The following is a 16922-nucleotide window of genomic DNA, read 5'->3' as shown; positions in this document are numbered from 1 at the left end:
CTAGTGCACGGGCTGGTGAACCACTTATAAATGCTTCTACATTCTGGAATTCACCAATGTCCACCAGAGCTTTCACTAGGGTCAACCATGAAGTAATTAATTTTCTTTAACCTGTAGACTGGTGAGAGCCATGAATCAAAATGATGTTGCCAGTTGTGAAGCATGTTATGATTCTTTGGTCTAACGTAGCAGTCATTTTCAAAAATTATTTTCCTTTTGAGAAGCCACTGCGATATTCCAAGTTCTGAAAAATTACTTGTGTTTAGAATTCCTTCAAGTGTATTCTAGTAAACCTGTGGTTTCCTTTTGCTGTTACCAAAATATCTGTGATAGAAAATAAACTTCCAGTGCCACAAAAGTAATAGCTGTCCAGACAACAAAAGCAAAGCACAAAATTTAAATTGAATGGTCTAGAAGGAATTTTAAAAACTAATTTTGGAGAATTTGGGATATTATAGTGTCTTTTCAAGGGAAGAGACAATTTTTGGTGGTTTTCAAATGTGCAATGAGGCACACAATAAAAATAATAGGATAATTATTTAACACAGATAATTGGGATTGGTTTTATTTAGGGGATCAAATCTGAGACCACTGCAGACAATGGGTTGTTGCTTCTTTGTTTATTCATTGGACACCTCATATTGAATTGTTCAGTTTACTGTAACAATGAGAGAAATTATGATAAGAACAACATACAATTATGAATTGTAGCTTTCCTGGCGACGTGATTCGAACAGATGTTCTTGGGTTACCAGACAGGTTAAATCGGTGTTAGCTTCCAATGTTTCGAGCGCATACATTGCAAGTGCATACATTACATGAGAGCAATGTATGCACTTGAAATGTTGGAAGCTAACGCTGATTTAACCTGGCTCGTAACCCGAGCACATCTGTTCGAACGTACAATTAATGACCATCTATTCCAGTTCTGGACCCATATTTTTTACATTATTTTTTTAACATGCTAATCTCTACTACAAAATAGTTTGTTCCTGTTAATAGAACCATATATTGTTTATATAGTGCAGGTTAGAATTGATTCTCGGTGAGGGAAGGTACCAGACTGAAATTCGCCCAGTCCAAACTGTAACTTCTGGATCCACCACTGCTAAGGTTTGTCATTTTAGCCATGTTGTAACTTTTTTTTACATGCCTTGTACTTGTCTCCCAACTTTGAAGAAGCATTGAGGTCAATCTCAAAATTGGAATATCAACAAAACGAAGGCACTGGTCATGAGTTTGTCTCTGTTGTTTCTAATATGTTGCCAAATGTGCAGCATGAAATAATAATAATAAATAACCCATAGTGCAAAAGCCCGTGACTGCGCAACTGCTGACCTCACTTCCAACTGCCGAGGTGAAATCATCCAACCACTTACAGGGTGACGTGTGGTTAGCACGACGAGCCCCCAGTAATTGATATAGGTTTCCATGACTGGGTTACACTTCTCATTCGTAACTCCCCAATTTCTTCATGATGGTAGGTGGCCACCAGTCCCATACACAGGCTGAAATCTCATGAGAAATGTTGTTACTCTTTCCCAAGGAGACTGGAATCTGTGCACGTGCAGTAGCCAGAGCCCAAAGCATGATGCCTTAGACTGAAAGGCCACAGTGCGGGACTGCGGTATGAAATACCACCCTTTTTTAAATGATAGGCTGTTCTTAAGTATAAAGGGTAACACAAAACAACTTACAGGACCAGAACATTCAGCATCGGCATCAAAAGCAGCAAACTCCCCGTCCTTCGCATACATTCCTCTTGCAGTCTTCGTGCCTTTACGGAATTCCAATCTTGCCATTGCATCAAACAATTTTGAAAGATGCCTACATAAAAAAAAGTTAAACATTACACAATTCTTTACAGAAACTATAAACAATGATGCCTTATACAAACTGAGATTTTTAGTTGCTTTCATTTAAGTCACACTGAACCAATCAAAGAAAATACATAAATGAAATGTTTTTACTTAAGTAACTCCCTTTCTGGTTTATTCTAAGTGTGAAAATTGAAAATGGTGGTTCTGGAAGCACAAGATACCATTTCTTAGAGTTTCAAAATACATTAGGGATGGGACAGATTAATTGCTACTCTATTGGTATTGACCGATATAGGCATTTTCGTGTATCAGTTTATCGGTAAAATATCTTAAAATATAATGCAATATTGTGCCATTTTGTTATAATTTTTATGGATGTAAACATATAATCTCTATTCCATGTTTTGTTTTTTTGTTAAGTAAATGTCTAAATATACAACTTCTTTTCCATTATAAAAGTTTGGTTTATCTTGTAACTACATTTATTAAGGAAGTCAGTGAACCATTTGGAATTTTATATCAGATCGGTAGAATATCTGTTATTGATATCGGTAAATTTTACATCGGAACTTTATCAGTATCGGCCCATCCCTAGCATACGTCAAAAATATTTATTCAGCAAATGTACAACAATAACATTTTACATTCTCCAACTTTTTCAGGTTTGTTAGGATTCGAGGTTAGTGGGAGCCCTGTTATATCTGTAATCTATCAATCAGATCAGTACAATTTTCTCATTAATATATTAGTAATAAAAAAAAATCTTACTTGCAGACTGCTTCTGGTTGGTTCCCCTTCGACAGGATATCCAGAAGATCTGCAGATGACACGAAGTAGAAGCGGGGAAAAGCAAGCCTCTTTGTCTCCAGGTAATCCGCAAGGGCTTTCTCACAAAGGGTGAGCTGCTTCTGGAGGGCAATCAGTTTCTCATACAACCCTGGTTTATTGGTTGTCACTATTACATTAGTCGTTCTGGTCAAATCATCTATCAGGCCCTGCAGAAAGGATCACATTTGTATTTTTCTTTTACATTGCCTTTCTGACATTTTTGGCTAAATATGAGCACCCATGCACACGTCAGAATTCGAACCTAGAACTACTGGCGGCGAGACAGTGTGGGTACTTTGCTCAGGTCTTCAGTTCATAGAACCATGTTAAAAACGTAACAACATACACCCATGCTCAAAAGTGCATGCACAGTTACGTGACTGTTATTATATTTTATACATTTGAACATGGATTCCCAAATGGAGGACCTATAGGAAGCATTCATTAGCAGTGCAGCAACATCATAAAAAACAGGAAACCACAGAAGGTTTACAAGAATTCCTTCCATACTCGTATATAATGGCTGTGGCTTCACTGACAATCTGTAAGAACATTCCTATGCTAAAAATAATGGCTTTGCATTTGGAAAACCATAGATACGAGCAGAGGAATAATAAATTACATCTTTTAATCATTGTAGTGTTAAAACTAGTTATGACACACTTTAAATCTGCTGTAAGAATCATACAAATATGAATCCTCATAACACTGCAATATACTCCCAAAATGACATGTCATGTCGTGGCACATCTTTACCTACCATCTGTCATATCTAGTATGTTACAATCATATGTATTATCATTCATGTGGGAGTCAAGTTTCACTTGAGAATAAACACACACACACACACACAAAATATTTTAAACTAAACTATATGATGCAACAGCCCTTTGGGGTCCAGAGCCTGTCAAGCAGCTCTTCATTGGGTGATTCAAGCTCAGAGCATAAGAGTCCCAAAGCTGCTATTTTCTTACTTTTGAGACCAGAGAGTACTCTACTATTAGGGCTGAGTCAATATTACTTTAACCCAATACTGGTAGAAATTCTCCTTACTGATTACATGGTTGCTGATTCCAGTAATTGAAAATTGAAACAATTTACAGTTTGAATAAATAAATATGTTCTTTTTTTAAAAAAAACTATACCATATCCACGTACAAAATTTTGCTTTGAATATCCATAATTTCCCATATATAACAACGTAATGAAAAAATTAATTTCTTTCTACAATGCTGTCACCAAAAGAACGCAAATTATTTTGCATAATTTCCAGGATATTTACACTGCAAAAATGGTGGTTATTACTACTCATTAAATCTGAACCACTACTTTCTAATAATAACATCACTGGTATCAGCCAACACCAATACATCAGCTCAGCATTAACTGCTATTCCTTTCAGCAGCTCTCCAATTGTCCTCACAGAGCTGACTAAACAACAAAATGTTGGATCTTCGACCAGGAATCAAATTGCCAAAGACAACAGTGTTAACTGTTTGGTTATACTGGAGTTCCATTATCCACTTTAACATATAATATCTGTGCTTTTTTATTAAGCATGAGGAAAATAACTGTGAATGTTATTATGTTTATAGTGTTATAGAACCAAAAAAAAAAAGCTTCAGTTAATTTTAGTTAACAATGAACACAAATATAAATATGGCAGAAAAGAATGCTCACTCTTTGCAAGTGTATAATACAAAGAAGCATGAAACTTATAAAGAGATTCACGAAAAAAAAGAAAATTCGCCTACCTTGAATTCTGAATCAATCTTCTCAAATCTCCGTGTGTCCTCTGGTAGCTGCTTCCGGATGTCCTCGGAGCCAATGAAGATGGACTCCAGATGGGTCCAAGCTCTCTGGACCTCAAACCAAATGCCAATCACCTGATCGGCATATGAGAGTTTCTGCTGCCATGCAGAAACCTCCTCCAAGAAGAAGCCAATGAACTTTGATGTCAGCATATTCTGAAGGGCATTCTGTTGTGGAGGCAAAAAAGGGTGAGATATTATCTTTTTTAACCACAGGCTGTATTTCCCAAGCAAATGGTATTTGGTGCATTATAATTTGTTAAGAAGGACAGATATGATATTTTATTTTTTTGCTACGTTGGTCATTTTTCATTTAGAACTATATTAGGCATGGGCAGGGCTCAAAAAAATCTTCTCAGAGCCAGGCGCCAGGAAATAAATCAATGGCTAGTGAAAATACAAATGCATCATGTACTATAATTTTTTTTATCTTTATATTGGAATTTAAAAGGTACAAACTTACCTTTGTGTTCAGAGGCTATCCACTGATGTATTAACTGTAGTTTGTTGAAGAAATATTCCCAATTTATCAGAATTTTGTGTTGGGCACACATGGAGTCACACTGATATATTCATGTAAGAATAACTTCAATCAGGTCCGTGAACCCCCAATGTATTAATAGAACTCCAGTCTTGACCTTCAAGTAGTGCCACCTACTAGCAATTGTACATATGTACATACTATAAAAAATTGAGCATCACCGTATTCAAGACATCGCTAAATCATGTGAGCATTTAGTTACAAAGTGCTTGCTGAGAGAAAGTGGGAAGAGGGGGGCAAAGAGTAAGAAATTGTTACTGATTCTATGAAATGTGCACAATGTTGCAAAAAATCATTTGCTAACTCACAATGTGCAGCAATTTGAACTTAGAATCTTCAAAATTTTGTACATACAATTTTTAAAAAAACTAATATTACAGCGGCAAAATCACAGTCACCAAGCTGAAATTGTCAGTCGCCTTGGCCGGGATTTTTCAAGCCCTGGGCATGGGAATTAATAAATTAATTTTTCTAATGTGGTAACTGTATATCTTGAAGGTACATAACAATATGTATAATTTGTGTTCTTACAGAGGGCAAGTATGTAACTTCGAAGAAGCAGGCTAATAGTTTCTGAATGGATAATTAATTGCAAAATCTGTGAACATCAATTTATCAAAACCCAGGTGGCGAGTCAAGGGTGGTGCCTCACTAGGAGCAGCTTGAAAATTTTAAATAGGAAAGGGGATCAAGTAACCCCTTGTTTGATAGGTCTCCTAATTTCAAGAAAATTTCAAAAGGAACAATTTTTTTATACAGGTAGCCAAAAACTTTCTTTGCACAAAGTAGTTGACCACTCATATGCATGGAAACTTGTTTCCCATTTAAAATTTTCAAAGCCTTGGACCTCCAATTAGGAGGTCACCATGAATTTTCAAAATACCATCACTCCTTCTGCTCACCCTATGAGTTTTCATGTTATGACATATAAGTTTTTCATGACTTATTCTCAGTGTTTGAAATTAAGAGACTGATCAAATGAGGTGTCACTCAAAACCCTTTTCCCTAGTGAGGTACAACAGCTTTTGGTTAAACTGGCATTCCGCAATGTACAGTCACGGACAGTTCTGGGTTGTAACGATCCCATTAAGAGTCAATAGGATTGTTACAACCCAGAACTGTCCATGACTGTACCATGGAATACTGATTTTACATATTCCCCTATTAGACATGCAATCTTCATGGCCAAATAGAGCAAAGTGTTGTAATTTTCATATAATTTATGTTTCTTCACTTTAGCCCCTCAAAAATGTAAAATTGCGTTTCCACTGTTTTATCCATTAAGAAAACATTAGCCTGTTACAAAAGTTACACTCACCCCCATTTATTTTGAAATATGAACAAACATAGACATGCTGTTGTGTACATTACAAGATAATGATGGATAAAGAAGAATGCCATACCTGATTCTCCTCGAGTGTCTCGATGAGCTCCTCGCTTGCTCTGAGCAGCTTCCAGTTTCTGCGAGGGTGGATCTCGTGCTCGAACTCCATGGTAGCCCACGTGACGTTCAGCTCCTTCAACGTCTTCTCCATACCCATCTCCTTCACAGCCTTGTCCACAATCTCCTTCACCTCCTCCTCAAACTGATGCAGGTGCAGGGCCAGAAGGTCAGCCAGGGTTGTCCGCTCATCCATAACAAAAGGCACCTGGGAGAAACACACACAGTTGTTGAAATTAATATTTGAAAGAATTTTCGTTTCTTCATTAGCTAGAATTTTTTCATTTACTTGTTTTCACATATTGAATGTGTGTCTTTATTCAAGAGGACAGAAAACAATGGAATAGAATGTCAGTTGCAAAAAAGAAGAGGCAACAATATTATAACAAAGTACGAGGATGGTTTGAAAAGTTCTCGAAATGGAGTAGAAAGAAACAACTTACAACAGTGATTTTTTTTGATTTTTCAATGTAGTCTCCCTGTACACTAATGCACTTGGTCCAGCGATGTTCCAATGCCTTGATCCCATCTCGAAAATTAGATTCCTCCAGGCCTGTGAAATACGTGTCAACTTCGGCTATTAGTTCTTCCTTCGAAGAGAATCTCCGTCCACCGAGGAAACTTTTGAGTTTGGGGAAAAGATGGAAGTCTGAGGGAGCCAAATCAGGCGGATGTGGCAACAATTCGTAACCAAGTTCATGAATTTTTGCCTTGGCAACGACACTTGTGTGAGGGCGTGCATTGTCCTGATGCAAGATGATTTTCTTTCTTGCCAAACCTGGCCTCTTTTCCCGTATCTTATGCTTTAGTTGGTCGAGGAGATTAGCGTAGTATTGTCCCGTAATTGTTTGACCAGTGGGAAGATAATCAATCAACAGAATCCCTTTCGCATCCCAAAACACTGACGCCATTACCTTTCCGGCCGACCGTATTGCCTTTGCTTTCTTTGGTGGTGGTGAATCAACATGTTTCCACTGCTTTGACTGTTGTTTTGTCTCTGGGGTATAGTAGTGGACCCACGTTTCATCTGTCGTCACAAACCGGCGCAAAAAATCTGTTTGGTTTCTCTTAAAACGAGTCAAACATTGTTCGGAAATGTCCACTCTGATGCATTTATGGTCCTGTGTTAAAAGTCGCGGCACCCATCTTGCAGATAATTTTCTCATATCCAATTCAACTCTTAAAATGTGATACGCCCGTTCAGATGACATTCCTATAACTTCAGCAATTTCACGCACTTTCAGTCGGCGATCCTCCATGACCAATTTATGCACTTTTTCAATTATTTCTGGGGTAGTAGTGCGATCCGCGCGAGCGAGACAAAAAGACAGACGATAGATTCGGGAGTTGAATGGCTTCGTCTACGCGGCTGGTCCAGGGATACGTGCCTCCAGGTTACGTTGCCGAATAATAGGATAGGAGAACCTAACCTACTCACCCACTTTGGGCTTGATTGAACCTATGAAACTACTCTGCTGTGCAACCTGGACGCACCCATCCCCGTGCAGCTCTACGCTGTCCTCCAGTGACCATTAACATGGAGGATGTCCCCAGTAGACCAGCATCCATTCCGAGGAATGATTGCTGGTTTATCATAGGGACTTTCAGCCTAGTTATTCCGGAGCGAGAGGTACGCTTCCCGGACTTACCCGCCCAAATATGAATTGATAAATCAAGATGTTGGAAAGACACATTTAATATTCTGGGAAATATCACATTTAACTATATACAAGCACTGCACAAACTTATAGGTTTGTTCTTACATATGAAACCAACAAAATGGGTAACAAAAGCATTGTACTTACATCTTCTGCTTCCACCTCATCACACATGGGCCTTGAAATAACACTTGTCACTCCAACTATAAATGGGAGATTTTTGTGGGTCTGCACTAAAAATATAGCGGTATCTTAAGACATATGGGTATTGGCTTGCAAATGAACTGTTTCAGGGAGCTATATCACAAAGGATGGGCCGAATAATCGTGGATGTCTTTGGATACAAAGCATCATGGTTTCCTGGAGGCTCATTGTCCTCACCATGTGGTTTTGAAAATTTCCGAATTTTCATGGATATTGGTTCCATGCACTTTATGGCACTTCAAGTGCTGTAATTCGTCCATATTATACACTACAGGACTATTTCCAACCACTTAATAGATACTTCACATGTTGGAACACAAATGGCTACTCCATTGTCCTCTCTCCACTGGCCTACTCTGGCTCAAAACTTGGAGCGATGTTAACTGTACCACCAACTATCCACACAGAGTGAAATCAAGATGGCTTCCTCTCATGTTAAAAGCTATCTCAGACTCATTGTCTGGTAGCCACGCCCATGAGGCCATCTGATTGGTCCACAGCACTTTGTGTTACTTGCCTTCATCTAGTACCTCGAGAAGCCCAGTAGATGGCAGTCTAGTCAGGGCTAGTTCCACTGACTCTCACCAGATGGCTCTGGTGCTGTGAGACCGATTGTCTTTTGTCCAAAAACATCGATTTTTTGATGTTTTTGTGGTTTGTTTGCACATATAATTGTGACTTGGAGTTATTTTCAGGGAAAGCCAGTTAATTTGTGGTTGCACAAATGTTATCCTGAAAATATCTGTATTAATAAAAAATTTGCATGAAAAACAACATGTGCTCTCTGAATTCTGTTTTTCCACAAAAGGCTGTCTTTTTGATAACCAATGAATTTTGGTCTGGGGCTTATTAATTACTTAATATTTTGATGTTTTATCATACTTTTACTAATTAGGCCTAATTTCTGTTAATCTTAACATATCTGGGAATGTCTATTCCTATTAATTTTACCTGGATTGAATTGGCCTTGTACTTTGGTTGGAGTGGAGTGCTGCCTGTATGTATTGGGGATGTATACCCAACCTTTGGTTGGTTATACATATCCCGGGCCCTCGGGAAAAGAAAAAGGATACGTGAAGCGGATCATTTTTCTTTACCCTTTACTACACTATACCCAAATACATACACAAAATATTTATATACACACTGAATTGTTATGACCACGCTGGTCCGAAAAGAACATATACATGAAAGAAAATAAATTTGCAATTATTCTTGCCAGTCACTTGGATATATGTTTGAGATATTGTTCTGTTTGATATATCGAACGACTTCCTAGACGGTATATACATGGTTAATATAACACACACTTAAACGTTTTCAATAAATGTTCATGTTATAATGTCTGCTTTTTGTCGCACTGAATACAGTTTTTGTACTCGGCCTGAGCTGCATAGTAATTTTTAGATGTGTATCTACTTGTCTGCCCCTCACTCACTTGAGGGTGCAGTACCTTGAAGAAATGTTCACCATACACCTTTGTATGTTGTCCACGTTTGGTCGCCTCACAATTGTTCTTCAATATCTCCTTAGGTGGAGCACGCTGTCGCCTGGCTTTGCGCAGCATCCGTTGCCAGCAAATGTTTTTGTTGCTAGCTTGGTGGAACAATGCTTCGACCTGGCTCCCCATTGAGATTGTGTACAATCGGTAGAATGTACTCCTTGTGTGAAGTCTGTCGGATTGTCATGGTGGTTCGTTTCTGGATGTCAATGTTCGATTACGAACCCCTGACACACTCCCTGCTTCCCCATCTTGCTGGAACGCTGAAAAGATTGTCTCTAGTTCCTGGTATAATATGCTTGTGGGTCTGCTGCTGCCTATGACACCATGCACTTTTGTATGTTTGCTCCGGGGTTTTGTGGTGACACTGAGGGGGAGTTGGAGTGATGTACTCACTGGCCCCACTTCACACGCAGGCTTTGACCTTACCCTTGTTGGTTTTGGGTTGTTCCTCATAAACAACCCTATATGTTTGGGGGTGCTCGCATATTTCTATTACCGCTAACCCTGGTTTGGTCGAACCCAGCCCATCGGTAGTGCAAATATCCAATGATTGCTAAACAATATTTTGCTTGATTGGTAGTGGGTGATCTAGCATAGATTTGCACTCATAGGGAAATAAATCTCTATATGATGGTTGGACTCACTTTTGTGTGCAACAAAGAAATGGCCCTGGTAGACAATAATGAAATTACCCTTTATCCCACAATGAAATTGCCTTGGCATATAATACTGAAATAATACTCTTGTATACAACAATGAAATAATACTTTTGTATACAACAATGAAATTGACTTTTATACTCAACAATGAAGTAGGCTATTACACTCAACAATGAAATAGGCTTTTGTATGCAACAATGAAATTGACTTTTGCATACAATGATAAAATAATCCCTTACACGATCTTGACATAAATTTTTCTACCCTATGTACAAATGGGCGAATGTCACAGACCAGACAGAACCTCATCCACAAAACCTCTGACCTTTAACATATATTAATACTAGTGTTCAAAAAAATGTGTAGCTTTTTCTCCTCATCTTGTACCTGTTGTACACTCCTCTCCGTGCGTCTTACCCTGGATGCGCTAGAGGGATACCAATACCTCTTATGCGACTAATACTATAGCGCAGGAGCCGTACCGTCGCGTACTTCTCTCCTAGGTCCTACTGATATCGGGTTTAGGAAGAAACGTAGAGCTGACGAGCAGACATCTACAGTTTCCATGGGGAAGTATCACAAGGGTACGAGGGTGGAGCCATTTGTGCGCAGTTACTCGTCTTACCAACAGACAAAGCAAGTCGTAGGGAAACGGCTGCACCCCGTCGGGATTGAGGTTGAGTCCTCGTTGAATTCAGAGGCCCCTTGGCTTGAATTAACTTCTTTGAGGTACTCTCGATGCTAACACCGGATGTAGTAGTCTGAGCTTCTCAATGTAATGACTATACACCTTATAGCTACACCTCCACAACTTCATGTTATTCACATGTTGGTTGGGTAGGCTCTTACCGCTAACACAATGAACAAGATTAAATATGTTATCCGTCACCTGATCACTACAAACTAATGGACCGAAGAAGGTGTGGAACAATTTGTGGGTCTGTCCCTCTAGAGCTTTGCTTTGGAGATGGGATTTAAGAAAAACTAAATCATACACTTTGATCACAGTTCTGTTATGCTGTGACTCATTTACCTTATTGTTGGCTTTGTTTCGCCTTTCGGCCGTCCGGGATACAGCCATGAACAATTGCTGATCCCATTCGGTTTGTTCACCTGTTGGAATATGAAAGTGTTCCATAACGGAGTTCCTGAGTGAATTGTTTGGCCCTAACTGGGGACCATTGTCTACTATGATTCTTTGGGGAAGTGAAAAATGTACAAAACATATATCAATGAGTTTCCTCATTATTAAATTCCATGCTTACTAACCGAGTAGGAATTGTTACACCCTGGCCACCATCACCCCCAGCGAGAATAGCACAGGCTAGTTTCCCGAGGGTTGCTCATAGGGCAGAATGACATTAATCTCGCTCTGTTGAGATTCCATTTGTTTACCCTTGGGTGTGTGACCTGGTTTGGTGAACCATTTTACCTCATCGAGTGCATTGAGTATGGCATCCATACCTCGTGGGCTGAAGTGAACCAGGTCGGGTCTCATGTTTTGACCGTAACCCATGGTTTCTTCGAACAGCAACATGTTCATTTCTTGGCCCTTGTGCACAAATTTCGATGAGGAATCCAGAACCCTTACATTGCTATTATCATCAAGGGATAATATTTTTGCAATTAGTGAGTCATACATGGCGCAGAACCTGTGTCGGTTCTCATTGGCTAACCTGGGAACTGGTGGAGGATTCAGAACAATGACCTTCGGAGCACCTTTCCTCTTTAGGGTGTAAATGATATCCTGGAGGTTCCGGAACACCTGGTTGGTGTCCTTCCCTCGGAGCATATCATTTGTGGATACCATTAATAACACATTTTTATGAACACACTTTTCCCTTCTCAAAGCACTGAGCAACTGCGCTGAGGTTTGTCCAGATATGCAAAGTCCGATGTGGTAATTACCATCACTGTCTCTTTGGACAGGATACCCGAATTTTCTTTGCGCAAGACGTGACAACATTGAGTCACCCACTGCCTGATATTGATTTATCAGTGGAGTGTGCTTGCATGAATCTGAACATTGTGGGACAGGTTTAGGTTTGGCATCGCCCTTCCCCACGTCAGGACGTTGCCTACCTAGTTTCCCTGGTTGTGCACATTTGGATGCACCTCAGCGAGATGCTCGGAAGACCCGTGTGAGCTGGCGGAACTCTTACGCTGGGATGTTCCACCCTTTCTCCGGTCTACCTTGGTTCTGTTTGGGTACTCCTTAGGCCGGGAGCCCCTCGCAGATTTGCACATGTGAGCGTCCTCCTTTTTGGACGAACCGCTCGCTTCACCCTGACCACGACTCACATAGGTCCGGTTAATGCGAGTCGTGGTTTTCCCATAATTGGGTCGTGCTGGCCTTGCAACTTCCCTCTCAGGATATTGTGGCACTTGCACACTCTCATACCGAAGTATGGAGTTGGCCACCTCCTGAAGAGAGACGAAGGGAGCCAGGATTAACTGGTCCTTCAAGCTGCGCGGCAGCTGTTGCACAACGTGGGTGAAAACCTGGTTGTCGGCGATTTCTGGCAACGCAAGCCTAATCATTTTGACTTGGCGCCAGAAATACTTGTGCACTGATCTGTGCTGGGATGGGTTGTACCTTTCGTTGAGAGCCTTCGCAAGGGAAGAAGCTCTCCACCCATCCCCTTGGAAATATGAGAGGAACTGCCTTTTGAAATCTGAGTAGGACTTGAACTTTCGTTCGTTCCTCTCGTACCACTGCCCTGCCTCGTCCCGTAGACAGAACGAGATTATTTGGAGGGCATCCGCCAAATCTACCTCCAGGAGAGTGAGATCTCTCTCAAACTCCTGCACAAAATCGGAGGCCAGCCTGTTCCCCTGCCCGTTAAAGGTTGGGAGCTGTTTGAGATCAGCAAACCTAACCCTAGGTTTGCTCTTGTTCCTCCTCCGGTTCTTCCTCTTCCTCTGGCTGCGGACTTCGGCGTCCGAGCTTTCGGAATTGGATTCCGGGGAGTTACCAAGTGGGTGGTACTTGTTAGGGGGAGACACATAGCCACTACTCTGGTCAGAGCTTTCGTAACCCTTAGGTCGTCGTTTGGCTTGGTACAAGGCCTGGTGGACAGACACATTCCGTGCAGGTGAGACGGGCTTGGTAGCTGACATCAGCGGAAGGGCGGACTGAGTTATTCGTCTCTCCATCCCTTCCAGGCAAGCAAGAATCCTCATCAGGCTTGCATTGTCAGACCCTTGTTCTGCTGGCAGCTGCTCCTCACCAACCCTTTGTTGTGAGGAGGTGCGCTGCTCAGTGACTTGGCCCTCGGAAATGCATTCATGCGATCTGCGGCCTTCCGCCTGACAGTTCGGCATTTCCTTCCTCACTTGCTCGAGAACCCTGTTCTCGATCGTGACCATGTGGTCACTGCAAGTGAGCTCTCTGCATATGTTTTCTAGGGCATCTAACCTCCCTAGAATTTGAGCTGTGGTGGTCTGATTGTCACCGCCTTGCACTTCGCCAACGAGTTCCCTCAGTTCCGAAATCTGGCCTGACACTTGTGTAAAATCCCTTCCTAACCTTAACTCTAAGTCATTACATTGGATCTCTATTTGGTTAATTCTATTGGTGTTGGTCGCTACTTGCTTGGTTAACAATTCTGAGGTCTTCGTGGTGGCATTGTGGATGGAGTCCAGTCTGGCCTGGAATTCCGTCCTTACGGCTTCAAGTTTCCTATTTACTTCCGCCGAAGCCTTGGCAAATTCCCTCCCCTGAGCATCAATTTTCTGACCCTGTGCTTCAAGTTTCTGACCCTGCGCATCAAGTTTCGCATCAAGTTTCTGACCCTGTGCCTCAAGTTTCTGACTAACATTTTCAGAGACTTTCGCTTGCTCCTGGAGCATTGCCACAATGAGGTCAAGTTGGGGGTTACTACTGGTACTTGCACTACCGTTGGGTGGGAACCCACGACCTGCTGGCCGTTCCAGCGACCTTGATCTGGTATTCATATTTGGGGAGTGCCGGTATTGAGTCTCATAATCTTGCGATCCGCGCGAGCGAGACAAAAAGACAGACGATAGATTCGGGAGTTGAATAGCTTCGTCTACGCGGCTGGTCCAGGGATACGTGCCTCCAGGTTACGTTGCCGAATAATAGGATAGGAGAACCTAACCTACTCACCCACTTTGGGCTTGATTGAACCTATGAAACTACTCTGCTGTGCAACCTGGACGCACCCATCCCCGTGCAGCTCTACGCTGTCCTCCAGTGACCATTAACATGGAGGATGTCCCCAGTAGACCAGCATCCATTCCGAGGAATGATTGCTGGTTTATCATAGGGACTTTCAGCCTAGTTATTCCGGAGCGAGAGGTACGCTTCCCGGACTTACCCGCCCAAATATGAATTGATAAATCAAGATGTTGGAAAGACACATTTAATATTCTGGGAAATATCACATTTAACTATATACAAGCACTGCACAAACTTATAGGTTTGTTCTTACATATGAAACCAACAAAATGGGTAACAAAAGCATTGTACTTACATCTTCTGCTTCCACCTCATCACACATGGGCCTTGAAATAACACTTGTCACTCCAACTATAAATGGGGGATTTTTGTGGGTCTGCACTAAAAATATAGCGGTATCTTAAGACATATGGGTATTGGCTTGCAAATGAACTGTTTCAGGGAGCTATATCACAAAGGATGGGCCGAATAATCGTGGATGTCTTTGGATACAAAGCATCATGGTTTCCTGGAGGCTCATTGTCCTCACCATGTGGTTTTGAAAATTTCCGAATTTTCATGGATATTGGTTCCATGCACTTTATGGCACTTCAAGTGCTGTAATTCGTCCATATTATACACTACAGGACTATTTCCAACCACTTAATAGATACTTCACATGTTGGAACACAAATGGCTACTCCATTGTCCTCTCTCCACTGGCCTACTCTGGCTCAAAACTTGGAGCGATGTTAACTGTACCAACTATCCACACAGAGTGAAATCAAGATGGCTTCCTCTCATGTTAAAAGCTATCTCAGACTCATTGTCTGGTAGCCACGCCCATGAGGCCATCTGATTGGTCCACAGCACTTTGTGTTACTTGCCTTCATCTAGTACCTCGAGAAGCCCAGTAGATGGCAGTCTAGTCAGGGCTAGTTCCACTGACTCTCACCAGATGGCTCTGGTGCTGTGAGACCGATTGTCTTTTGTCCAAAAACATCGATTTTTTGATGTTTTTGTGGTTTGTTTGCACATATAATTGTGACTTGGAGTTATTTTCAGGGAAAGCCAGTTAATTTGTGGTTGCACAAATGTTATCCTGAAAATATCTGTATTAATAAAAAATTTGCATGAAAAACAACATGTGCTCTCTGAATTCTGTTTTTCCACAAAAGGCTGTCTTTTTGATAACCAATGAATTTTGGTCTGGGGCTTATTAATTACTTAATATTTTGATGTTTTATCATACTTTTACTAATTAGGCCTAATTTCTGTTAATCTTAACATATCTGGGAATGTCTATTCCTATTAATTTTACCTGGATTGAATTGGCCTTGTACTTTGGTTGGAGTGGAGTGCTGCCTGTATGTATTGGGGATGTATACCCAACCTTTGGTTGGTTATAGTAGCACATTTTGGGCGACCACTACATGGATCATCTTCTAAGCTGTCCCGACCAAATTTAAAATCGTTTGTCCACTTTGCAACAGTTGAATATGAAGGAGCAGAGTCCCCCAGTGTGTTCAGAAAATCGACATGAATTTCCTTTGCTTTCATACCTTTCTTTACGAAGTACTTAATCACCGCTCGAATCTCGATTTTTTCCATCTTCACAAAGCACTGCACGGGAACAACTACAAAGTGATGTCCGCACCACAGATCTCTACCCAGAACACTGACGCGCCACGTGTTTATTAATAAAGGATGGCCTATTACTATGCGGGAACCTCGTTGTCCTAGCACTGACATCTGGTGGTGATTCCGAGAACTTTTCAAACCACCCTCGTACTATCTTGTACTGACATTACATTGCATTGTAATCCTGGCTATCTTGTACAATAAAAATAGTCAATTAATGTAAGTGTTAATGCCAATCTCCATTTTTAAAGTTCAAATAGGCAATCACCCTTACCTTGAAATCTAGAAACAACAGATTACACTTGAGACATAAACCATTTATTAAGGAAAAAAGAAATAATGATCATCTTATCCTTTTTTGTCATCTAAATTAAGTGACCAATCTCCTAGAAGATGTCTCAAAATAATAATAATAATATACATGTTCAATGAAGGTACAGTCACGGACATATCTGGGTTGTAATAATTCCATTGAAAGCCAGAGAGATTGTTACAACCCAGAAGAGTCCATGACTGTACATGGTGATAACTTAAAAAGGTGAAAATGTGCATTTTGAATTAAATATGGTCATTTTTTACATCTTGTGAAGAAAATATGTGCAGAATTCCTAATGTCAAAAAGTAATGCATGATTC

At 40.8% G+C, this 16922-nt stretch overlaps 1 protein-coding gene across 1 annotated transcript in view; it reads right to left on the bottom strand.

Annotated features, from left to right (window-relative positions):
• The window catches only part of LOC145988599 (dynein beta chain, ciliary-like), a 292854-nt gene that overhangs the window by 159418 nt on the left and 116514 nt on the right, over positions 1–16922 (bottom strand). Inside the window, exons 26-29 of the mRNA XM_083123590.1 lie at positions 6404–6649; positions 4403–4627; positions 2589–2815; positions 1698–1827 (exon numbers count right to left, since the gene is read on the bottom strand). Of these exons, the coding sequence (XP_082979716.1) occupies positions 1698–1827; positions 2589–2815; positions 4403–4627; positions 6404–6649 (828 nt within the window). The remainder of the gene's footprint in view (positions 1–1697; positions 1828–2588; positions 2816–4402; positions 4628–6403; positions 6650–16922) is intronic.

Source organism: Lepisma saccharinum, chromosome 6 (assembly GCF_977018435.1).
Source record: "Lepisma saccharinum chromosome 6, izLepSacc3.1, whole genome shotgun sequence".
NCBI lineage: Eukaryota > Metazoa > Arthropoda > Insecta > Zygentoma > Lepismatidae > Lepisma > Lepisma saccharinum.
The sequence above is the reverse complement of the archived record's forward strand: the minus strand, read 5'-3'. Positions and strand labels throughout refer to the sequence as shown.